Source organism: Python bivittatus, unplaced genomic scaffold (assembly GCF_059951505.1).
Source record: "Python bivittatus isolate LINGU-HERP-01145 unplaced genomic scaffold, Pbiv_v1 ctg000610_np1212, whole genome shotgun sequence".
Classification (NCBI taxonomy): domain Eukaryota; kingdom Metazoa; phylum Chordata; class Lepidosauria; order Squamata; family Pythonidae; genus Python; species Python bivittatus.
This window is the reverse complement of record NW_028277088.1, coordinates 17,303,336-17,329,962: the sequence shown is the minus strand read 5'-3', so window position 1 is coordinate 17,329,962 and position 26,627 is coordinate 17,303,336. Positions and strand designations below refer to the sequence as shown.

Genomic DNA, 26,627 nt, shown 5'->3' with positions numbered 1-26,627 from the left:
TGGCCTTTGGCAATCTGTATGGATAAGAAGAAAGCATTTTATCTGGATGGGTCAGCAGGATGTCCAAGAGCAGCTAGCGCGTGCTGCTAGTTAAGCAAGTGAAGGCAATGATCAGGAGGGCTTTTGCCTGCTTCTGGCTGGTACAGCCTTACCTGGAGTGGGAAGTCTTGCCACAATAACTCATCCTCATCACTGTCCAACTGGATTACTGCACTATGGGGCTCTCTGAAGAGCAGCTGGAAGGTATAGTTGATGCAGAATGCAATGTCCCAATTGCCACCCAGCACACTTCACCAAAAGCTCATTACACCTGCATTGGCTCAAAATAGATTTCCAAACACAGTCCAAAGTGTTGGATTGGCACCAGGATACCTGCAGGACCACATTCTCCATCCACAAATGAGCCAATCATCCCTGAAATGATTGTTAGCAGCACCTCATTTTTATGAAAATGAGGGCAGATGCAGAGGTGCTGTTTTGCTGGAGCAGTGCCTCCCAACTCAAATCAGGTTTGCCTCAAGTCCAATCTTGATCTCATTTTGAAAATGCTGGTAAGTGAACTTTTCTGTACAGCTTCTGATTGATCAGGTGTCACTGATGTTTTTTATAATTCTTGTTGGCTTACAATCAATGTTTTATTATTTACCTTAACCTGGATGTTTTATAGGTGTTTACATTTTTTACTATATTTTCTGTACACATTGTTAACCACAACACAAATTTCCTAAGTAGGAGAGAAAACCTAAATTGATAATAGTATTTCCTTCTGGCTCCAAAAGGTCTGAAAGAGCCAAACGCTGAACTTTCATTGAACAAAATCAAACCTGTTTTAGCTTTTTTGAAAACTAGCATTGATAGCAAAAAATATAACGTTAATATAGAGATGAATGGACTTTAGGCTTACAACTGGTAGCAGCTCATGACGGAGAGCCTACAGAACACCTTTTAAGGCTGGGCACATTTGGAATTTTGAGAGCATGTGAAAGATCAACTCACAAATGGCTGTAATAGACAACTTGTCAATTTTATTTTCCTGCCCACCATGCCAATCGCTTGGTAAAGGGTCCAAGCTTGAAAAACCTGATGATTACACAGATACATATGAGTAATTTTCTTGGCCCACTATACAAAATTAATCTGCCATTCCCACCTTCTGAGATACAGTGGTACCTCTAGTTACGAACGCCCCTAGTTACGAATTTTTCGAGATACGACCAGCTCCGGCCCCAAAAATTTACCTCGACTTGCGAACTCACCTCAACTTACGAACCGGATCTGCAGCCATTTTCCACCCATTCCACGTGGTCCGCGGCCATTTTTCTGCCTGTACCACATGGTCCGCGGCCATTTTTTGCCCATTCCACGTGGTCCGCGGCCATTTTCCGCCCATTCCACGTGGTCCATGGCCATTTTCCACCCGACATGTGGTCCGCGGCCACTTTTCCTCCCCTGACACGTGGTCCGTGGCCATTTTTCTGCCCTGCCGCGTGGTCCGCGGCCGTTTTTCCACCCCTGCCGTGTGGTCCGCGGACGCCGGAACGGATTAACGGTAATTACATTGAACCTTATGGGAAAATTTGCCTCTTGTTGTGACCAATTCGAGTTGCAACCCGAGTCACGGAACGGATTAAATTCGTAACTCGAGGTTCCACTGTACTTTCTTGACTTTCTGGTGTAGCCTACAAATCTGTAATTTTCTAGTGTTCTCCCATCTAACCTGGTTAGATACTGCTTAGCTTTTCCAAAATCAGCCAAGGTTGACTAAATATGCTGAACCATGGTGGGCATGGCCAAAGAACACCTTTTTACCAAAGGCAAAGTACTCTCTGAATGTTCTCCACAGGAGATCTATTTGGAATCAAGGGCATTATTGCAAGTATGGTAGAAATTTTTGCTTTGCAACATACCACTTTCTATTTAATGAAAGGCACTTAAAAAAAGATGGAGTTGGGAGGTTGGTTGGCATCAAAGGAGATGTCAGGGAACACACTGGCATCTTCAGGAACCGTGTTGTCTACTCAGATCTACACTTCTGAGAACATTGGTTTTCACACAAAAATTATCTCCATCACCACCCAAAAATGAGAACCTTTTTTGTTATTTCTCTTAAACTACTGGCTATTAGAAAGTCACCAAAACAAAACAAAAACAAAAAACCCACCACCTATTGCAAATCATACAGAAATCTATTAGTAGCTCCTTCAGCTATTTATTTATCTACCTTATATGGCCACCCATCTCACAAGTGACTCTGGGCAGTGTACAGCAAAAAATATAAAAACAATAAACATGTCAAAATCAGTCAAATGAAAAAGTATAAAAAAGCATAAATCACACAAGGGATTAGATCAGCAAAGGAGTCACCTCAAGATTTCTCCAGTCCCCTGAGATCCCCAGGCCTGATGACACAGCCAGGTCTTGAGGGACTTCCAGAAAATAAGGAGGGATGGAAATGACCTCACTTCAAGGGGGAGAATACCATAAGGCAGGTGCCATGGCAGAGAAGATCCACCTCCTCAAGCCTGCCAAGCGTAGTTCCCTAACTAATGGGACCTGTAGTATGTCTCTCTTGCCAAATCTGATGGGACGGGCAGAAGTAATTGGAGAGAGGCAGTCCCTTAAATAACCTGGCCCAATGCTACAAAGGGCTTTAAAAGTCAAAACCAGCACTTTGAATTGGACTCAGAAGTAGACTGGCAACCAATGCAGCTTGCGGAGCAGAGATGTAACATGAGCTGTTCTAGAAGCACACACAACGCTGCATTTTACACTAGTTGAAGCTTCCGGATACTCTTCAAGGGCAGCCCCATGTAGAGCATGATGAGGGCATGAGTGACTGTGAGCAGCGCCTCCCAATCCAGGAATGGATGCAGACTGGTGCACAACACAAAGCTGTGCAAAGGCCCTCTTAGCCATGACTGCCATCTGCTCTTTGAGCAGGAGTCGTGAGTCCAAGAGTACCCCCAGACTGCACACTGAGTCTGTCTGGGCCATACAACCCCATCCAGCACCAAAGATGGCATAGTCCTGGAACCGGCAGGACCCAAAACCCAAAGCCACTCAGTCTTGCCAGGGTTCAGCTGAAGCCTCTTGTTCCCTGTCCAGACCCTCACAGCCTCCAGACACCAGGATAAGACATCTACAGCATCTCTTAATTTGTCAGGGGCAGAACTATACATTAGCCCAAACTCCATAGGGCCAAGGGAGACCTGGCACACCTCCCCTGAAATAATTCCCAGCAATGGTAAATTCAAAATTCCTGAAGTATTTTACTTTATTTTACTTTGTAATGTAAAATGAAGCAGCTTGTCTTAGCAATGAAACAAACAAAACTATCAAGCTTACACAAGATTTTGGTACGCCCAAGGACATTAACTGCTTATAGCCTGCTTGCAAGCATGAAAGGCTGTTATCAAATAAGTAATCCCTATGGAATTATTTGTCCCACTGATTAATAAAATTTGCAAGTAAGTCCTATTCAAAAAATTCACCTGCCTTTTTAATAGCAGATCCCTACACTGTAGACTCTTTCAATTATCCTTTTTATTTTTATGATCTTTTGTGTAGTCAGTGAACTGGAAGATACAAACTTGACATATTTATTGTTTCTGTTAAATGCAAGTCAGTCCATGCAAGAACAATCAAAACAAATTTATTTCCAGTGTTTTAAGTGGGTATGCACAGAGGCATGTACAGATTTGAATTCATTAAATCTTCATGCAGAATTATATTCTCGGTAAAAGAAACCAGTTCTATCCAGGTATCCAGGATCTACTATCTACACATCTATGTTACAACATTTATATCAAAGCTGGTATCCGAGGAAAAGATACACACATGGAGTATTTACATTTAAGTTACTTATTTTACAGAAAGATTAAAAATTCAAGTCACATAAAACTCAAAAACTGTATTAAAACCAGAATATAAAACTCAGAAATCCAACTGGAATGCCTAAGGAATGGAAGCTCTGTACCACCTGTGTTAAAATTTGTAAAATGTAATGAAATGTCTTAACAGTAAAATGCAACCATTTGTTCTTTATGTTTAACATCCTCTAAATGTAACAATTATTATGGCACCTTAACAAACCAAGTGAACCTTTGTTTTATTTTTTTTGATGAGGCACTTGTTAGCGACTAAACCCAAAGAATTTTTCTTCTTCCAACTAATGCCAATTGTCAGTCATATACATATTACACAGCATGTTGCATTAGATGCTCTGTTCAACATGTATATGTAGTGATCAAATATACTTTTATTTAAAATAAATTTATATATATATATATTTATATTTTTTATTTATATATATATATATATATATATATTAAAAAAGATCCCTCTACCATCCCAACCAATATTGTAGCTGCATTAATGCATAGTGCATACTGATGAAAGAAACCTCCTTCACTGCAAAGTAACACTGTGCAGGTGGGAAAAAAAACCATACAAAACAGTTGAGGAAAAGTTAAAAGAGAAGCTGCTACTGAATTGCGGTGGTGGTCATTTAACTGTCTCAAAGATACTGGTAGAATCGAGACCTAACCACCTGGGTCCCAGACAACTTATGAGGGTGGGCATCAACAGCTGGGCTGAAGTTACCTTTGTTCATATTTTGGTAGCTTTCTCCATTTATGTGGTCTAGTGTTTGGAGTGGTCCTGACCCAGGGGTTTTGGGAACCAGAGTCAAACCACTACCAGAAGAACCACCTTCTTCTGACCACATCTCTGCAGAAAATGAGAACTCTGTCTTTGAGGAATCGTCTAACTGGCTTACATTCTCCCGTTTAGTCTCTACAGTTTCACCCACGTTAAGGTCTGTTGTGCTGCTCCGCAGACGCTCTCGTGCGAGCCAGTCTGAGATGGAGAGATCCTGGGATGGACATTTTGGCTTCAACCGGTTCACTGCCGAAATGTCTTTCTCCATGCTTGGGTTTTTCTCTTGAGCTTTCCATGCATTCAGAACACTTATTTCAGCAAAGTCTCTCTGTCCTCCTAACGTGTGCCTTCGCCTGATGTTTTTTCTTTTGGAGCTCTCTGCAGGGTTTGACTTCTGATTGCCAATTCCAAACATATCATCTGCAGATGACTTGAGACGCAGTTTTAATCTGTCTGTAATCTTGAGTCTCCATGTAGGCTCCTGTTTGACAGGTTCACTTCTTGTTGATGTGGTTATGCTGCTGGTTGTCTTTCCTTTCTTTATATCCGTTTTTTTCGTTACTGCTGGGATTTCCTTCTCACATTTTGCATCTCCTGAGCCTTCACTATCTGTCTTGTGCCTTGCCGACTTTTTCCGAGATAGTGTATCACATTCAATAAGTTTGTGTGAACTGAAAAGTCTGCGGCTGTCCAGCTTTGGCGTTGAACTTCCCTCTGTACAACTTACTTCACTTTCTTCAGAGTTCCTCCTGCTGTTCTTTGCCATGTCTTGATTATTGCCCCTGAACAGCCTATCCACAGTAGAACTTGCTGCAAAAACAGGGAAATCATTCTCACTGTCTGTTTCCACAGGGCGACCTTCACTGATCAATTCACTTCTTTCATCATCAGCCTCTTCCCCTTTACTCTCTGTCACTGACTGCACTTCAGAACATAGCATTGTGGAATCTAGACCAGTTAAGTATGTAGTTGAGGATGTTGTGGAGTAATCTGAAGTGATGGAGCTGACATCAGCTGCTAAAAACTCACTGTATTTATTATCAGGGCTTCCCAACCTTTTACAGGAGACTTTCTGCAGAGAAGCCTGCGAAGAACTGCTAAGGATAGTGCCTGAGTCCGAAACAGTTTCTTCCATCTGAGAAGCGATCTGGAAGATGGGGAGTTTATGGCAATCCTTTTGTGTACTTAGCTGACAGCTGAGATTTGGGGATCTCGTGTATTTCTGGAGATAAGATGTTGAGAGTTCTTCTGAGGACGCATTCTCTCTCCTCAGCAACATGATTTCCCCCTTGGTTGCTGCAGAAGGCCTGTTAACAGTTTCCTCCTTTTCTTTTGGAACTATGGTTCTCTGTTTTCTCTCTGCCGTCTCCTTCTCTAGCTCCTCTTTAGATGTGCCCTCTTTTGCCGAGTCACTGTAACAGTGCTCTGCAGGCTCCTTCTTGAAAAACACATTATCCAACTCATCTTCAGAGCTGCTGGGTTGCAGTTTCTCTTTTGCTTTTTTCCGCTTGCGACTGGCTGCTGCAAATAAAGAGGACTTAAGCAGCTCTCTGCTATATTGATCCTTTCCAGATCCCCAAGAACCCTGTATGAAAAGGAAGAGTTAAAGAGAAACCCATTGTAAGCATCGTTTTTTTAAAAAAGAAATCATAGTTGTGGTTCACGATATTTTCAATATGAATCTTCCAATACAAAATTCTATGGATATGAAACCATGTTATATAGCTATTGTCTATCATCACTGAGTTGTTTTGCACAAATCTGCTCTAGCACCATAGCATAACAATTACACAGGCCATGGTTTCTCAAACTGTGGCTTAGGAGCCTGCAGGAAGTCACAAGCAATATACAGGCGCGGTTTTTAAAAACCTGATCAGCCTTGCATAGGCAGAGTTGGACTGCTGTCAAAACCTGTTCTCTTCACTTTGCCTGCCCAAACCCTTTTGGGCAGCTGCAGTGATATACAGTTTTTTTTAAAAAAAATACGATCATTTATAATTTGTAAAAACACAGTGTGCTAAGGTGAAATGAATGTAGGACTTTTTTTTTTTTGGAAACAGTGCCAAATTAAAGATAACCTCGCCAGTATATTCTTAAAATGCAGTAGATTATTCATCAAATACCAATTGACATTAATCAGGATTGCAATTTTGACTGAATGACATTATTCTAATCAGGATTGCAATTTTGAATGCCTCTAACCAATTCACATTAATTCTGATCTATTGCCCCATTTATTACAAAACTCATCCTGTACTAACACTGCTTTAAAAATATTTTGCAATATATTCTATATTTTCAATACAGGCTTTGTGCAGACTTGATTTTTAAAAGACTCATACACTAAGATACCAGGAATACAAACATCTGCCTAATACCCCTTACATGACATGCCACCAACCATATACTTTTCAGTGTAAATCCACATAACATTTCAGGACCACAGGGGATTTGAACTTAGCCTCTTTGCCACAATCTATCTTTAAAATCAACAGTTCCATCCTATCACTCTCTAGTCATACAAAACAAGATCAGCCTTAATATTGTCTTAGGTTCATATATCATAACTTTAAAGTGAGTGGTACATTTCCTGCCCTTAACAATCAGTCACAAGAAGTACAATGGATACAGCAATTTAAATTCACGTACAAAAACCAGAACCCAATTCAAAGCTCCAAAGGGCATTAAAGAAGCAAGAGGAGCACTTCACTGTCATAAGCCATTATGACGATACATTTGTACCAACAGCACATGAGAGAGCTAATGCAAGCCAGTGAACCCTCTCTCAAGATTACGATGCATAGGCTTGAACCTGTAAAAATACAGATAAGTGATTTACCTTAGATTTTGCAGAGTCACTAGTAGCTGAATCTATTGGGGGGAAAAATCAACACAGCACTTCAGTCAATATGGCATAAAGTTTTGCTTTTGCTCTAGACAATGCTGAAGTATGAAAGAAGACAAGCACGGAACAAAAGGTGAGAGCAAACAGATAACAAAAAAATTAAATAATCAGAACAGTGGATAGTAAGAGCTCACAAAGATGCAAGCTGCACCACAGAAAGCCACCGCCATGAAAGGATGCTGTGAGTTGGAGGCAGAATCAGCTCAATGACAGAAATGGCAAAGGAGCCCTTTCTTCTAAATAAAACAGAAATACTAATATTTATTTAATGCTCTTAGCGCACGGCCCTGCAAAACCGCAGCTGGGGGACCTTTTCAGGACTGTACTCTGTACATTCCGGCGAATGAAATGCACATTTAAACCATTATTTTTAGTGCCTTAGGCTACCTTCTGAAACAATTTTTAAAATTCTTTTTTTGCAGTTCTTGTTTGTATGCTGTCAAACTATATTGGGCTTTATGTATTTAAAAGCCCCAGTTAACATTTCAGTGCTCCTCCGAGCTGTACATTTAAGAAATTTTTACCACTATCTAGATTTTTTTCCACAGCTATCAGTTTTGTACTCATCTCAAAAAAAGAAGCGTTATTATGAAATGAAAAATGGACACCATAATTTTACTGTTTGGCAAAATAAAACAACAACGGAGGTTATACAATTAAAAAGGGGATACGGAGGGGCTAGCACAGTGACCAAAAGACATTCTCCAACTTGCCGGGGGGGTGCCCCCACCTCAGAATTAATGAGCTGAGCCCCATGCCATGCCCCTTTTGACACATGGCTAATGACTAGAAAAACCGGTGGACCATACCATGCTATTTCTCCTCAGGGTCTGCTTCAGAAATAACAAGAAACAGCAGAAATACTTTTAAAAAGTAGCACTGATCTGTTCAAATATTCTTGAAAGGATAAATTTACAGTACAGATCAACTAGTCCTTTGTGCATTTACAAGAAACGGGGGTTTCTGCAGACAAGGCAGCTACAATGTGGGCAACAGTCCTCCTTCTTCCTACAGTTCCAGCTGTCCATCAGTGACATCACAGAGTCCACTAGTGACATCACCGTGTGATAGACTCCTCCCACTTCTCCTGTTTCAACATCAGGATAGAGGGACTGTTTCAATAAAATGCTGAAAAAAGTCTTCTATGAACTAAAACACAAACTAGAGACAAAGGGATAACATTTGTGATAAACAACATACTTAGTGAAACAGTATGGTGGCAGTTTGCAATAGGAGTACTTAGCTGAGTAATAAGGTGGTAGTCATGAAGCAGAAACAACATTTAATAATAAACAAACAATCAGTTACAATATAGTTTGGGAAAATATAGTTAGTAGTCAAGCAAAAAGAACTTTAAAACCTTGGTTTGCCTTCCTAAGTTTAGAAAAATATTACTATTTGAATGGTGTGCAGAAGTTAAAGCTTTCTGCCTGCTCCTCAACCACTTACAAACTAGCAGGTACCTTATTCGCCTCATGGTAAGAAGTACATGGGTAACCATGGTCAATGATACACTAGTGAACATGCTCAGCTGTTCTCATGGTCTAAGAATTACACTGGTTGCTGAGAGAGCATTCCAACCTACGTCATACAACATGCTCAACCACTGCTGTCCTTTGAACAATACACCCAAGATCATGTAGAGAAAGGGGGAAATCAAGTTATTAGCGAAGAAAGGAAAAAGGAGACGACTATAATAAATCATCAGAAGAGAGAATTTTCTAACCTACAAACTGTCCAGGCAAGAGTTACCTGATACGTCTCCAGGAGATACTCCAGTCCTTCCAATGTTGGTGAGTAAATGATCTATGTTTGGCACTGGCTGAGACTCTACTGTGTTTTCCTCCTGAACTGCTGTCTACAGTTAATAAACAAAGATCTCTTCATCATCGTGTCACAGTCAGTGGCTTCATCATGATTCAACAGTATTTAGAAAAATTAGTCACCTGAGAACTGAAAAGAATGCCAATCTTTCTATATAACATTTAAGAAGAAAGAAAAATACCCAAGCAGCGGTATTAAATGGAGAAAAAAACTACCTTAGAGGAGAAACTTACAACTTCATTTTATGTGCTATTTTCATTATTTCATGAGCAAAAACCATTAGAATGTTTTGGTGTGGTGTACAAAGAACATTGTTAGAACACATTGGGGGGGGGGATCATGTATTCATTTGTTGGCCCTATATTAAAACAGGAGGAGAATCCATTTAGTTAAGGATCAGTACTTACAAAAGGCTCTTCAGCATCATCTTCTGCGAAAAACCAGTCATGCTACAATTTAAAATAAAAGAAGTGAAAAACTCCACAGAAATGAAAAAATTAAAATGTGGACATTGAAGAAATAAGGAGTGAGAACTTTATAAGAAAATCAAAATCCAGGCTGGTCTAACTAAAGATACAGGTCTGTCTGAATAATCTGTCTAGCAGCATGAAATGAATTCACTTACTTTTTGGATAAGTGTTTCTACAATTTTGTACTGATCTGGCATATGAGTAACCATATGTGTCATGTTATCTTCAGATGACCTCACAAGTGTTGGACCAAATACTATTGCCAGGTTTCTTGGCTCCATCTAAAGAACAAAGAAAATAAATCTGACTTTCTCATTTACATTAGGCATATCATCACACTTACATATATGTATACGTCCCTTAAAAAGCAGAAGCATCTGACAGTAGGACCAATTTTGCTAAGTTAGACTAGACTTCCTAGTGAGAATGAAAAGTCAAAGCAACAGCTAATCAATGTATGAAACGGATTTATATAGCAGATCAGGACCCTGCTCCATTTAGTCCACCACTGTCTGTGCCTGCATCTAATAATTTTTCTGTGTTCTTAAGCAAAGGTCTAGAAACATCAACAGTTGAACCTGGTTATATCCATTCCCTCTTCTAAATCTAAAGTAGTACATGAACCTCTCAACATCTTATGAAGCTTTAGCTGAATGCTGAGCAGGTGACTTTCCTATGGACCATAGTATACATTTTTTCTGCAACAGTTCTTAACTCTGCGACTACAGGACAGCTTCCTAGCCACACAATGCAGCACTTATTTCCAGCGATGGGTTCCGTGTACCTCAACACATAATCTGTCCATCCAATATGTGCGGGAAGAAAAGGAACCCACAAAACCTAACAAGGTTGTTTTTCCTCAAACGTTGCAGATCAAGGTGCACAACTTAAGGGAAAAAAAATACTCTTGATCGATGAGACTAGGTGTCTTTCTTGTTTGATTTTACCTCCATGTGGGAAGCAAGAAAGATGGCTTTTCTCTCAAGGATAATGGTAATCCTTCATTTCTTTATGTTTTTCTTATATATGCTTAAACCACTGGTTTTCCTAAGTGTTCACCACGGTGAGGCAGCCACAGAGCCTACTGAGCTGAGAAAGCAAATGCAGGCTACAATTGTGACATTCCAAATAATCTGGAGCATGCCTTATAGCCAGAAAAACACAATTCTATTACCACAGCTCCTAGAAGCAAGCTCTAAACTTAGTTATCATGAATATAAGCTCTTGGTACCGATAAGCCAGTTACCTTGTTCTTTTCTGAATTTTCTGCTACAGTTTTCAGATGTGCAGAGAGAAATTTGAGTGTTTCATAATGATGTTCAGGTAAATCATGGATCTGAAATGGATGATTTCAGCAGAGTTTTAAAATAATCCAAAACATAACAAACTGAATCAGATTCAATGCATATCCAAAAGCAGCATACCAGCCTTTTCAGTGTTTTTAGTCGCTCGATAGGATCTTCTTTTCTGTTGGCATCTATGAAATCTGCATATTTCTCTAATGAGAGAACATAATTTTATTGCAAGACCTACTTTACAACCTCTCTGCTACATTTTAAAAACAACAGCAGCAAGAACAGAGGAGAAAGAGGAGCTAAGCATAAACAATGGACTTGCATCAGCAGAGCAACACAACGTCCTGGCAGAGACACATTTCTTGCTCTAATTTATTTCAACCAATGTGGATAGCCTGGACTCTCTGTGTAAGAACTACGTTAGAAAATATGCCTATTCGAAAATAGTTATAATCTGATACTGTGAAATTAGAAAAACATGATATGATTTACGTTTATAAAGAAATGCCACTTCAAATATATACAAAGCAGCTTTTATTTGAGGTTTATATATCTTACTAGGTATTTGAACTAGTTGTTGCCATTTTTTTAGTAATCCCTTCAAGTGCCTCTGATCTTGCCATACAGAAATTACTCCTGGTAGGTACTTCCTGGTACTGAAACAAGTGACCAGAAAAACACAACAGCCCAATGTCTGCATCACACTGGCATCAAATGCACAGAAATGGGGCCACTAAAAGAAGGCAAGAAAGTGCAGTATTAATGTATTTTTAATATGTAATTCCCAACCCATTAACGTCTGACATAATTTATGACTCACCAACTCAATTCCAATTCCCCAGCCATATACGGCAGTCCACCAGGGATTCAAGCCATTTTTTTGTTTGTCTTGTTCATAGAAACAGAAAATGGGATGCACTCAACAGGTTAATATGCAACTGGGGGGCACTGTATTTGATTTTATGGCTACAACCTGCACATGAGAATACCTGAAGGAATATTATGAGAAGTCCAACTGGCAATTTCAGCAACTTGGAATTGTTTATTCTGCTCAGCAATAGTTGTTCACAATCTCAGGCAGAGAAAGGTCATTACGTATTAGCTGCTACTTAGTAATTTTTATAGGAAAAGTAGGATGGAACCTGTGCTTTCTGCATATAAGCCAATAAGATCACCTACCTCTGAGCTACATACCCCATCTTAGTCTTTTTAAGAGACAGGCAAAAGAATCCTGCTAAATTTAAGCAATACTAAAATTAAGGAGAACAATGCTTAACTGAATTCAAACAAAACTGTCTTCTAATTTAATTTATCACAGGCTATCTATGGTGTTGTTTTATTAAATAGTTTTCTTCTTCTTTTCTACCTAGAATCAAAACTTACCATTAGTAAAGAGCGGCTCTGGAAGCTTTCGGAAAAAGGACTTCAATAAACTACTTATGACATTCAGGTCTCGCCATTTCTAAGAATTGAGCAAACAAAACATTGTTAGCCTATCATTAAAAAGAAATACTATGAGTTTGAAACAAAGAGGGCACAACTCACATCATCTTGAACATCAATGTCAGTCATTCCTTTGTTTAGTTCTTCTTGCATGCTTGAGATGGCAGCATTATTTCCAGGAACTCTATAAATACCAGTATATTCAAGACCTCTTTCTTCAACTAACTTGCAGCATACATCAACGATTAGTGGAATATACTGAAAAATCCAAAAGGGAATGAGAGTTTGTGTTTACTATTTATGTCTCTTGAAGAATAATTTTCAAAGAAAAATCTATATGCACGCCTTTAAAAAAAACAAATACCTTATTGCTCTGAGCTGCGGGACAGTCATCTAGTCTGACACCAAACGTGCCAGTAGCAGAGGGCTTCTTTTCAAATGTTTTTCTCACGATACTTGGAATGTTTTTTCGCCATGTACCTTTATCTTTCGGTGGGCTTGTCTCATCTTTTTCTTCAAAGAAGAGGAGCAAAAAGGAAAATAAATCATTTAAAATCTTCAGAAAGCTAACAGTATGTAACTAGATATAATGATCAAGTGAGCCAACAAAATAGTAGAGGAGCATAATATACTTCGTATAGTTAAATATGGAAACAGAGTAGAGACCACAGCTTCTCCAAAGTCAGGCCACAAGTTCACCACAACCTGAGCAACCATCATCCAGCAATTATATTAACTCTGAACAGAATCAAATTTTGTGGCACCTGCAATCAGTATGAACAGTATCTAAACAAAAACCTACAATTTTTTTTTAGATTTTTCTATCCTGCCTTTACTATTTTTATAAATAACTCAAGTCAGCAAACATACCTAATACTCCTTCCTCCTCCTATTTTCCCCACAATAAAAACCCTGTGAGGTGAGTTGGGCTGAGAGAGAGGGACTGGCCCAAAGTCACCCAGCCTTTTTTGTATCTTGACACAACCACCAAAATGAAATTGTGTGCATGCATGGATTTATATATGTATATAAATGTGTGTCTGTGTGTATAAAAGAGAAAATATATAAACAGGGAAGAAAAAGAAAAAAAAGGGATAAAAGACTAGGATACAAATGAGTAAACAAGGGATTTACAAATGTCACACAGATTATTACTTGATTGTGAACTGAATATATTATATCATTTTAAAAGCTTGAAAAATCATTACTGAGCTCTAAGCAAAGCATAAATATCAGGAAACATGGTCAGCGCAATATAAACCTTAAAATGAAATTATGAACTGTACAAAATTCTGTCCGTGCTACTAAGTCTATTCTAATTTAGAAGTTCTATAAAATTAAAATACAAACTTTATGCATTTTGAATGTGGTACAAATCCATGTATTGAATTGTAATCCAGGAGTGCATTCCTATTTGAATTAAACTCTGTGTCAGATTTACTTTTGAGATTTAAGGTTATTCTAGACATCAAAACCTAGTCCCACAACTCAAACATTCTTTCATAGAAGGGACTGATGTTCTTCCTGATAAAAGGTGCATGGTATCGGCGCAGTGGTTGGCATGTACAAAACTAATACATTATACTGCGTGGGAATATATTCCTAATTAACCTAGTATCTATACTTAAACATCTCTTCTGACTTTCAAGTCACTTCCTAGGCTAGTAATTTTTTAAAGAATTAATGCAATATTCTTATAGTAAGACCTAACACAGACACTTAGCAAATGAGCATGTTGTATCTATTATATTTATATAAATGATTTTAGTTACTATTTTTAATACAGGTAATCCTTGACTTATGACCACAATTGGGACCGGAACTTCCGTTGCTAAGCGATGTGGTCATTGAGTCACGTCCAATTTTACAACATTTTTGCCATGGTTATTAAGTGAATCACTGTGGTCATTAAGTGAATCATGCAGTTGTTAAGCAAATCCGGCTTCACCCATTGACTTTGCTTGTCAGAAGCCCCCTGGGAAGATCACAAATGGCAATCACGTGACCCTGGGACGCTGCAACCATCGTAAATACATGCCAGTTGCCAAGTGCCTGAATTTTAATCATGTGACCATGAGGACACTGCAACGGTCCTAAGTGCAAGGACTGGTCGTAAGTCACTTTTCAGCACTGTTATAACTTCGAACAGTCATTAAATGAATGGACATAAGTTGAGGACTACTTGTATTTAGACGGAAGGAAACATTTTCTTTTTAAAGACAGGCTGCAATGAAAACTGCTACAATGAAAAAACAAAATTGTAGTTCTCAGCAAACAGAGAATGATGGTTTTATTCCTACTGATCCCACTGCCATTTCCACTTTCCTTGACAAAAGATTGCAAATAACTCCAAAGCTTCATGACTCCATAGCAAAAGAGAAGACTGACTGACTGACTGAATAAATAAATAAATAAATGTTGCAATGTGTAGTGTTCCTGTTCTACTCCACTCCTATTTCCCTACAATAAATCAGCATTCTGTATTCATTAAGTTTGTTTCCCAAAACAATATGAAATATCACATCTACAGAATGAGATGGTTCTATCCTTTTTATACAAGTGTCTTTCCCTCCATTTGCCTTTTTCAGACTATTTCATCCTACAGTCTTTCCCACTGCCTTTTCAATTCCACCCCACATACATCCATATTTTGGGGGTCACATTTCAGATCAGTTTACCAGTTTGTTTCTGATGTGGAGCTTCCTTATAAACAGAAATAATCAAGAGGAATTCCGAGAATAAAAGGAGTTTCACCATCACTTGCCATGGCATAAAAAGTTTCTTCAATGCACTTCTCCTAAGAATCAATGAAACTCCAAACCCCATAACACTTAGTGTTCTCACCATCAGGCTTTCTGCAGTATAACAAGAAAGCTTGGTGTAAGTAATGATATTCTTATATTTAATATACAATACCTTTAGCAAGGAATTTCCTTTCTGATTCCTCCTTAGGAGAATGCGGGCTTTGAGTTCTTTGCTCAGTTTTAGTACCAAGGAATGTCTGCCTTATACTTAGGCTCTGTCGGGGTGTTTTTGGAGATGGTTCCGTTTTGCCACTTGAAGCACTGAAAAAAAAATTATTTAAAAGCAGGAGATCCATGTAGCTGACTAACTGAACCTTAAACTGTACTGTGGTGGCTTACCCCATAATTGTGCTGTATTCTTTAATCCTCCGGCTAATTAGATCCCTGCTTGTGACACCTGTGTTCTGCAAAATGAAGGGAAAGCTATTTTGGAATTCCTGTTTTGCACAATTCTGTAAATGAAAACTTAACTAGCCATATGCAGGACAGGACAAGCTAAACAGCATATAATAATGGAGAGCTAATGACAATTATAATTTAAATATAGAAAATACATCAAAATGAAGAAAAAATAAAATGTAGAGGTTAGACATAAAACGTCATCAATTTTAAAGCACACAATGCATTGGATTGCAGACACATTAGGGAAGCATTTCGAGAACCACAGAAACAGCATTTTACATATTAAACGTTAGACAGAATAGTTTGTAAGTCAGGAATGAAAAAAAACCCTGACCTTCTAGATGTTGCTGGATATAATTGAGGTTACTGGGATTAATAGTTTGCATCATTTGAAGGCAACAAATGCCTCTCCTCTGCTATAAGATGCACATTTTAACCACCCAGTCTTGAATTTACTTTAGCGTTAATGGAATGTCTGCAAATTACAGCTATTTACAGCTGCTTACTAAACTGTACATGTATGCAATTGCATTATGTAAAACTGTAGCACCTTCTTGATGTTCTTATGACAAATCCTGATTTCCAAACATGCAATTTTTTAAACATTTTATATTTGACCCTGAACAATGATGTTCTCCATGCAGTTCAGAATCCAGAACTGCATATACAGCTTCCATAGACAGAGAAAGTTCTTCTCAGCGACAAAAATGAAGTGGAAGGAGCACAAATCCAGCATACTTCTTCCCCTCCTCTTAGAAAGAGACCACTGTACACATATTGCTAACACTTGAAGGTCTTAGATACAACTGAATTCAGTGCAATTGTGTGAAGAGTCAGTTGTAGGATTATGTTACAAAAATAACTTAATTATGAACGCTACCAAAAGAATAGCTAATTTCAAATGTTTTCTTATGACAAATTGCCCCTTCCCAAGTTGCAAATAAGTTCTTTCATGATATTCCACAGATTCCATTTAGGCCTTCCTATCCTTTCTACTGCTATCCAGGTTTTCCTGAGCCAGGCTAAACTATTACAAGGTTCTCAATTTGGCCACCCTGCAAATACATGTTCCTCAGTATTAACTGTAGCAATGGTTAGACCAGGGATTGCTATATGTGGCAAGCATGACTGTATCTTTCTTGGCGATCAATTAACTGTTTCCTGTGATATTAATATAGCATCCTTAATGTGGTAACAATGATTTAAGTAATGTTTTCCAGGAGGAATGAATCACTGTTATTGGTTGAACAGCGGATTTTTGTTATTGGTTACAGATGGATTTTTTGCAGGGATTCCATTTCAACTTAAAACTGTGGACAAGGAAACTGCAAATAGCACCACCTTTAAGGTTATGTGAATGGAGCCAGAGGAAGCATGTTTGATTCATGAATGGAGCTGGAACACATGTATCCTGGGGTGGAAAACAGTGAGGAAAAAGAAGGGTGGTGGTGGTACAGAGGTAGGGGATCCCTCAGGTGGGTGCAAGGCACTAAGGAATGACTGCCCATGAAAGATGGGGAGACAGCTAGCAGGTACGCACAACTGAATTCAAATGCAGTGTAAATATGGGGTGTCATGGGGAAGGTGCTGGAATGATAAGTGAGCAGAATGAGGCACAGAAGAGAAGGGGAGGGAGGGTTGAGCAAACTAGATTTGGCTTAGTTGCTTAAGACTCTTCCAGATTTGCTTTGGCTGAAACCTGGTCAACCTAAATGAACTGTGTTACACTTTAGCTGGACCATAATCCACCTGGAACAGTGTGGCCAAACTTTCAAAGTGCAAAGACTCTGTTTCATGCACACTCTTACCAATATTGCTTTCTCACACCTTAATGGATATACCATCTCCCTGGTGGGAACACTGAAATCTCATGCCATCTTATAAAAAGCTTGTGAGATTTGGGTTTTTTAATATGTCTAGCTTGTATTTATTGTGTGTCTGGCTGCCATGTGGAACTGCATACTGGTGCTGGAAAAACTTGCTGATCTCTGCAAAGTACAACAGGGAGGAAGAATAAATACTGAACAAGAACACAACCTCATCATTTAAGTTGCTGCTTTCTCGTATAGCTTTAATCCATGCCAGCATGTCATCTCTATCTTCAGCCTGAAACAGGTATTCACGATCTGATGTAGTAAGCCGAAACACATGTTTCCTCTTGGTATCACTGTATGAAATGTCTGTCAAACAAGCATTGATGTTGATGGGCTGTTCCTCCTCAGAAAGCATAGTTGGTTCTTTTTTATCCTTGTATAAATACAATGAACACCCTCTGAGAACAACATACATCTGTTTCCATGGCCGGATGCTCCCGCCAACTCTCTGGAAAAAAGGAACTAAGATTAATATTTAAGAAAACAAGGGGAGCGTACATAGCGTTTTATATGTTAAAATTACTGTCACCAAGTGAGCTGCTGTGACAAAAAGCATATCATTTGCTACTGTTGGTATATACAACAGCTATGGCCATTCTCGGAGGCAGAGAGCTGAGTCACTGTCACCTCTTTGTCAGTAACTAGATGTTTGGATGACTGTGATGTCTTATGTAGGGGTCTGCCTTTGCACATGGTCCAGAGGTTACAGCTACTGCAAAATTTCTCAGTGGCTACCTCAATGCTTTCATATAACATTATTGTTTTTTAAAAACCTCAGCAACTGCTAATTTGCTATAGACCAGGTTTATGATTTTGATATTACCTATAAAGCTTAAACAACTATTAACCAGAGTAAGTGAGATAAGGGCTTTCCCACACTATATAAATTTTGTAACAATTTAGGTGCATTCTCAAAACCTCTTTTTATGCTTTAGCATTCAAGATTTCCTTAGGGTGCCGTGGAACTACTCATGGTCATTGTTACATCATTTGATGTACTCTGTCTTATGTTACTGTATTTTAATTATATTTAATTTATTTTTTAATTTGTTCAACATCTGGGGATCTATTTACTATATAACACGTGGGATATAAATATTTTAAATAATAAAATCAGCAAAACTTGGACATGTTCTAAAATAAGGAATACAAAACACAGAAAAAAACAGGAGGGAACCACATTCCCTGATTAGTACTTTGGTTGTTATAAAGTTAACACCACATTCGCATCAAACTTGACTCCATGCGACTTCATAAACACACCCATGTTTTTTTCTTAACAAAAAAATACAGAAGCAGTTTACCATTGTTTTTTTCTGGGATGTTGTTTCCACTTCCCAGTTTAACTGACAGTCCTGGAAGTCCCTAATGGTCCTGCCCATCCAAAAACTAACCACGCTGCTTTATGATATAGTTTGAAATAAGTAGGCCTGAAGTTGTGCAAAATATTGTAATATAAACAAAAAATAAGAATTATCTGCACACTGGGAATCTTTTTGACAGGTTAATTGACATAATGCTGATAGAATATCTTCCTAATCAAAAATGACAAGTTATCAAGAGACACAAACAAGACAGGACTTATGTTTACATCACTGAGATTTTTTACCTCCAAACCTAAAAGTCTTTCCTAATAATTCACCTGTGTTAGTAGCCTGAAGAATCTCTTATTGTGAAAATATCAGTAAGATAAGCAATGGAGCTGCAGAGCAACTGACATGCAGAAGATTCATTTAACTGTATTTAGTGTTTATAACTTCATTTTAACTGTTCAAGAACAGTTGCAACAAGTGCCTCAGGTCTATGCAGTTCAAAGGGAAAGTTTGAAAACTTCAGTTTCTGCCCAAACAAGCAAATTTCCAGTATTCTTCATAGAAAATGAAAAATCTGTAGGCATCTGAAAACATCTGAATATGTTTTCAAAACATTCCCTAAAACATCTGAATATGTACAAGAACACAGGTTTTACTCTTAGCTGTGGTTTGGAAGAACAGTACCTTCACCTTGTCTGTAACTAGCTGTCGAAAATGGAGATATCCTTCTTTGGAAGTATCAGCAAAAACGTCTGAAGAAGATGCTTTTCTGAATCCTGCATTTTCTAAAGATGCTTGGCTGTCTGGAGCCTAAAGAAAACATAATCACACCAGGTTAAGCATGCTCTAACCATTCAGGTTCTCCCTCTTCTTTCCCTTCCATCTATGTAGGTGGGAATACAGACAGCTAGTATGGAGAGGGAGTTAACATCAGTGTAACAGTACATTCATCAGTCACCTAGTGGCTGAGAACAAGCCCCAATGAATTACAAAGAAGCCCTGTCATATATCTCAGCCAGTCAGTTTCCCCTTAATACACAAGGAAGTGGTAACAATTTCAAAGTTAACTGCATTTATGCCTCAGAGAGTATGCCATTCTGTCCATAGCAAGAAAAGGACTTCTACATCAAATGCTATCTGATTTTTTAAATGGCAAAGGCCAGCACCTTCTATTCACTAAGTGGGTGCTTGGTCATTAAACCAAAAAGCACTGTTAAACTTTGAGCAAAGTCTATATTCTCAAATGCCTAGGTTCATCTTAATGCTTAGTCATGCAATACTAATGTTATTTACATAGCAGATAAATGATGTTGAAAACAAAGTTACTGACCTTAATTCCCTTTAAGCTTGGCACATGCTTTATGGCCCTATAGATGGAAAGTAGATATTTTAGTGAACATTTTTAAAGAAATTCCTGAATAAGACATCCAAAGATGCACATTTATATTTTTATAGGTATTGTGGGCTTACATTTTTCCTTCTCTATAGTCATCGAGTCCTTCATCATAAGATTTGGACCTTTCACTTTTTGCAGGGAATTGATCATCTACGACACTAGTCCTAATAGATTCTGTAACCAAAGCAAAAACAAATCGCCCACCTTTTAAAAATAAGCAAGTTTTGTTGAATTTAGCTAAAACTGCTTGAAACAGTAAACTAACCATGGCCATAAGATAGCTGACGTCGAATTAAAGGAACAAGAGCAGTAGGACTAGGAGGAACAGTGGTGATGGTGGGTGCTCGCAAGGAAGATGCTGAAATAACAGCAGAAGCTGGAATGTGGGTGATGTCATGGTCAATACTAGGACTAGACGGCTCATCTACAAAAAAATATACAGCAAATTAGTACATTTTAGTAAAAAGGTCAAGAGTTGGCCCAATATGGGAATACTAGGAGGGCCTCCAGGGAACATCCAGAATGCCAATATATATTTGAGTGACAAGAAGTTCTGAAGTCAATTAGGAACACACTGTATATGAGAACTGCTTACAATTATTTGCTATACTTGATAAAAGTACAATTTCCTCCTCCCTCAAAGTTTAAGAATCTATTCATTAACTTAATTATATTATTATAGGCAAAATATAATACTGTCATATTTACAAAAGAATTGAACAAATATTGAATTGAACAGATCCTGAGCTGAATCCATACAGTGTCATTATTAGAAAAGCTTTTAATAACAGGTTATATTTTAAATAAAATATGTTGGTCAAAATAATCAACCTTTTAAAAAAAATCAACACTATTAAATGGCTGGCATAAATAAGTTTTCAAAATGATTGCAACAGTAAAATAAACCATTTTAAAGTTAGGCAAAAAGCTCATTTATTATAAGGAACTTCCAGCAAAAGAAAGAAAATGCTATTATTTTAACAGAAAATCTATGTAAGAAGCAAAAAATACCCAATGAACCTTTTAAAATAATCAGATCCACAACGTAATCTCTGAAATATCAACATCCACTATGCTACATACCAATTATAGATTCCAGTAACTGCTGATATAATTTATCACAGTCTGTACATATCCAGCATCTTGTAGTTTCTATTGCCACCAGAGCCATCCTTTATATTCAAGAAAGCCTAAATGTTTTGAAAGCTTCTCAGAATTGTAGAAATTGCCACGATCCAAAAAACTTCCAGAAGATAACATAAAGCCTGATCTATGAAACCCCAGAAATAATGATAAGGCTTCTCACTGTCCTTTCCATATATATGACAGAACTGTACAGAAACCCAGATCGTGAGCATGTTGTCTTGTGATAATTAATATGTATAGTTCTAGGTGGTGTGCATTTTAATATGGTGTGCTTCTGAAAGGCCCATTGAGATATGCAAGCCTTTACAAACAGAGGTTTATTCTTTTCTTGAACGAACAAATCAGCATGTACTGCATTGTGGTTTCAAACAGTAATTGATGGCTCTGCTTTAAGGAGACAAGATCTGTAGCTTCAAAGCTTTCTGGTTCACACTTGCATAAAACATACGGACAAAAATGTCACAAGTTTTCTAGAGTAGGTAGATTTAGTAATTCTATGATGCCCTCCTTAGGTGTCTGAAACAGGAGTATGATTTCACAACCTAAATTAATTTTTTTTCTCTCTCATACATACATAGAGCTAAAATCTCTTTTCAAAGTTACTGCTTTGAAACCTTAAAAACATGAATTAAGTTTTTTTTTAATTTAAACAACTGTAATTTATCAATGCTGACTTTATTTTTCAGTCTTTTTAAAAAGCAGGTCCCAAAAACATATACCTTTAAAAAAAAGAGATACTTATAAAGTAGGTTTCCCTTGTTCTCAACATAAGCTTCTGGAAATAATGGTATTTGCTGTTGTTTTTATACCTCAAGCTTCAATCACAATTCAAAATCTTTACCAAGAAATGCTTTATTTAGAGCAAATCAACTCATACTGTAGACAGTCAATATTTGTCTCTGTTACTGTTGTTCAGTCGTTAAGTCGTGTCCGACTCTTTGTGACCCCATGAACCATATCGCGCCAGGCCTTCCTGTCCTTCACTGCCTCCCTGAGTTTGCTCAGTCTCATGCTCATTGCTTCAGTGATGCTATCTAACCATCTCATCCTCTGCCATCCCCTTCTCCTTTTGCCTTCAATCTTTCCCAGCATCAGGGTCTTTTCCAAAGAGTCCTCTCTTCGCATTAGGTGACCAAAGTATCTGAATTTTTTTTTTTGTCTCTAATATTTGTCTCTAATATGACACAAATTCTCAGAATACATGGCATTTCTCCTACAAAAAGGTCTGTAGAATCCTCAAAACTGAAACTAGTTATGTACAATTGAAGAAAATAACAATGTTGATAAAAATCAGTTCTATTGTACTATCAGGCAAAGAAGCATACGTATAGTCTCATCAGCTGATATGCAAGTTCTAGACACAAAACACTGTCCATTTGTTCAAAATATACAAAGCAGTCTTCCTGCAATGAGCTTCACATTAGCCAATCTGTAATGCAGTGGAGTGTGAAGGATGAAGCTGAGGAAGCCGTAATATCATAACAGAAATCAAAGTATTAGACAGAAATATATGTTCCACTGGAAAGTTGTGCTATTTTATGGCCCCTTTTTGACTAGCCAATAATTAAGATGTCAATCTTTCAGATGTCTTAATTTTTGATTTAAAAAGCTAATCAAATTATGTTGAACCTCTCTAAATTTATTTTTGTTTCAGTGTCTTGTGTAATATTCTGATAAAGCTGTATCACATACAAGCAATCACAGAAAATCTTCTAAAAATTATGAGAGACAGCTAAAAGACAGCTTAAAAAGCCTTTTACTGCTTCAAAAGTGAAACTACAACTTTGCTGCAAGACAGTCAGAGCACCAAATTTCCAACATGAACTTTGTATCAGATTTTTAAAAAATATAATTCAATATTAAAGCTAGGGCCAAACCCTCCCCCCACATGCAACCTGGTTCCTAAAATCCAAGGGGCTTTAGAAATAATAGTCTTTCTTGCTGAAAAAGAAACCATTTGTGAAGCTTGAAGGAGCTTCCAAAGCAGTTTGCAACATGGCAGAACTTCTACTGTCCAAAACAAAACAGACCCAAATTTTAAGCCCCAGGGAGCAATATTCTCTTATCTATTAGATATGATTACAACTACATAAAGGTAATCCTTAACTTACAACCATTCATTCAGCAACTATTCAAAATTACGACAGCGCTGAAAAAGTGTGATATATGACCAGTCCTGAAAGTTACGACTGTTGCAGCGCCCCTGCAGTCATGTGATCAAAATTCAGGTGCTTGGCAGCCCGCCCACACTTACAACCGCAGGGGCACTTCAACCCCCCCCACCCGCCTATCTCCCCTTCCATCTCTGGCCTTCTGGCCCCCTGCACCCTGCCTTGCCGGATGGCAAGCAGCCCAGAACCGCCCGACTCTGGGGCTGCTTGCCACATCCTGGGAAGCTGCAGCCGCCCCAGTCCAGTCCCAGCTCCAGTCACCCTCACCACCCTGCACTCCGAGACCCATTACCCTGTGCTCCACCGCCCCAGTTGACCTTGTCTTCTTCCCACTGCCGAGGTGTGCAAGGCAGGATGCAGGGTGGCTAAAAGGGCCAAGAAAGAGGGGGAGACAGGTGGGTGGGTGGAGTTGGAGGCAGTCCCTCACCTTACTGAGCCTCGGGGCTGGGAGGGACCAAGCCCAGAATGGCTTGGATTGGGGTGGGTCCTTGGCTAACAATCAGTGGAATTTGCTTAATGATGGCAATGGGGAGTGCCGGAATTGCCGTCACTAAACAATGCGGTCACATGACATCTTGGTATATTACCACATTGCTTAGCGACAGAAATTATGGTCCCAACTATGCTCAAAAGTTAAGGACTACCTGTACCTTCATGAAGGTTCTTCTTCACACAAAAGTGCACATGAGGCTTTAGAGCCAGAATAAATGTTTTAAAGCTATTTCTCATGCCAGCTCTGATCAGTCAGAGCTGGCATGAGAAATGGCTTTAAAACATTTATTCTGGCTCTAAAGCCTCATGTGCACTTTTGTGTAAGGAAGAACCTTCATGAATGCAGGTTGCATAACAGAAACAAGGCAAGCTCCAAAGTCTCTGTAAAAGCAGCCCATCAGTGAATGAGGACTTTTTCTGAAATGGCTATCTGGAGAGGCCTCAAACAAGTAACCAAAATATTTTGCATAAATCATCACCTGTCCAGTTAAGGAAACATAGATGGCTGTGATGTCCACAAGCCAGGAAAAGGAGTGGGACATGTATCATTCTTGTTTCAAATCTTCATAATTATGATTTATAATAAATTTTGAAACAATCTAACAAGCTTAAAAATTAAGTAATCAAAACCAAACCACGTACTACCCATATTACCACTCAGAAAGAGAAATTACATAGTTTTCTTCTTTGGGACATTAGTGGCACAGGAGACTGACCAGCTATTTAGAAACCTGATTTATAACAGCAAAGTATGAATTTTGAGAGCTCAGAATACCTAAGAACCTATGAAATGGAATGCAATGGTTTATTTCATTCATTCATCCACTCATACAGAGATACATCATATCAACAAAACTTGAACAGCTTTCAAAATAAAGTAAATTTCCAAGACACCATTAAAAAAGATTGGTAATATACAGCTGACTCAGGAGAACAAGAAGCCGAAATGTTCTGTTGTATTTCTTTACTACTAAAACTGAACTCCAGATCTTGCAATCCAAACCTATGCATATTTATTTGGAAATCAGTTTCACTGTTTCAAGGGGCAATCTTCCAAAGTAAGAGCACTCTGTCTTGGAATCATACATGGATGTGCAAAACATTCTGTGCATGAACTGTTCCATGCATAGAACACCTGGCTTAGAGTAGTCAATATAAAAAACATGCATCTTCTTTGCACAAAATGAAGTAGGCCAGTTTTGTTGCAGACAGACAATTTGAAAAAATGTGAAGTAAAACCCAAGTATCCTGCTAGCTGAAGGGAGAGACAGCAGGCACTGGGGAAGATCAGGAGCAGGGAAACTGAGATATGCAACACTGGGTCATTGGCAGAGGATGAGGAGATGGTGGGAAGATTAGGGGCAGATAGGCTGATAGGATTTGCTGCAATGTGAAACTGGTGGCAGCTGAGAGGTGAGGGAAGGAAAGGCAGTGAAAGATGTGATGGGTAGATGAAATATGTCATGCTGGGAGCTGCTGAAGGGAAGAGTTGAGAGAGAAGGCAAGGTTCATTTTTTTATTTGAAACAAAGAACAGCTAAAGCATCCTGGGTTTTGGTTGTGCTAAACTGTGTCTGGCCCAAAACATTTCCACAGAACCTATGGAATGGAATGCAATGGTTTATTTCATTCATTCATCCACTCATTCATTGTTTCAAAACAAAATATTTTCCCCATTTTGTGCACATTCATACAATTACATATTACTAAAATTAAAGATTACAGAATTGAGAATGTGATCCACAGGAACTAGTTTACATAGAAACTATTTTTTTAATTCATCTGATTACAGATTAATTTTATGTATTTTTAAAGCTAAGACTATCCTATTGCACGCCATTTACCTTTTTTTCTTGAGATTAAAAATTTGGTATTAAAAAATTCAAATATTCTTACTTTCAACAAAATAGAAATAGTAGTACTTCTGTTCATTATGATGTCTGATATAAAGGCAAGCATGTAAAGGAACAACCTGCAACTACTTCTTTTATTCAAAAATTCAAAAATCACTGAATGAGATCTATATTCAACCTAACTTAAAGTGGTCCTATTCTAAATAAATCTGCAACAAACCAATTAACACTAGTGAAACTCTTTCATTCTTACATCTGAACCAGGCCATACTGATTAATCCAAACCAAAGAAGGAAACCAGAGGGTCCAAGGCATGTGCACCTAAAAATTGACAATGATGAGTCAATACTACCTTTCCAGGCAGAAACTCAGTCAGCCATGATGAAGAAAGTGTAAACTTTCTCAATCTTTCTTTCCCTTTTTTCCTTTTCAGCTACCAGGGCTGCATTTTTCTTTTAGAGGTGACAGTGGTCATAACCTCTGGCAAAACTACTGTCTTGCAATCTATTTAAATAAAACAAATCATTTTAAATCTTGAGATATCTCTTAAATTAGCTATACAATTTAACTACAACACAACC

General features: G+C 38.3%; 1 protein-coding gene across 4 annotated transcripts in view; it reads right to left on the bottom strand.

The window, feature by feature from the left end:
* Positions 1-3,636: 3,636 nt before the first annotated feature.
* ARHGAP21 (Rho GTPase activating protein 21) overlaps positions 3,637-26,627 on the bottom strand; it is a 101,626-nt gene continuing 78,635 nt past the window's right edge. For 3 of the 4 annotated variants that reach the window (XM_088150341.1, XM_088150343.1, XM_088150344.1), the window contains 17 exons: positions 20,651-20,809; positions 20,460-20,559; positions 20,320-20,356; positions 19,674-19,799; positions 17,840-18,124; positions 15,740-15,804; positions 15,513-15,661; positions 12,961-13,109; positions 12,699-12,854; positions 12,537-12,615; positions 11,283-11,356; positions 11,105-11,194; positions 10,014-10,139; positions 9,796-9,837; positions 9,317-9,422; positions 7,499-7,530; positions 3,637-6,244 (listed from right to left, as the gene is read on the bottom strand). In XM_088150341.1, coding sequence (XP_088006467.1) covers positions 4,517-6,244; positions 7,499-7,530; positions 9,317-9,422; positions 9,796-9,837; positions 10,014-10,139; positions 11,105-11,194; positions 11,283-11,356; positions 12,537-12,615; positions 12,699-12,854; positions 12,961-13,109; positions 15,513-15,661; positions 15,740-15,804; positions 17,840-18,124; positions 19,674-19,799; positions 20,320-20,356; positions 20,460-20,559; positions 20,651-20,809 — 3,503 coding nt within the window. In that variant the 3' untranslated portion in view covers positions 3,637-4,516. The remainder of the gene's footprint in view (positions 6,245-7,498; positions 7,531-9,316; positions 9,423-9,795; positions 9,838-10,013; positions 10,140-11,104; positions 11,195-11,282; positions 11,357-12,536; positions 12,616-12,698; positions 12,855-12,960; positions 13,110-15,512; positions 15,662-15,739; positions 15,805-17,839; positions 18,125-19,673; positions 19,800-20,319; positions 20,357-20,459; positions 20,560-20,650; positions 20,810-26,627) is intronic. The other variant, XM_088150342.1, reaches the window with a different exon arrangement.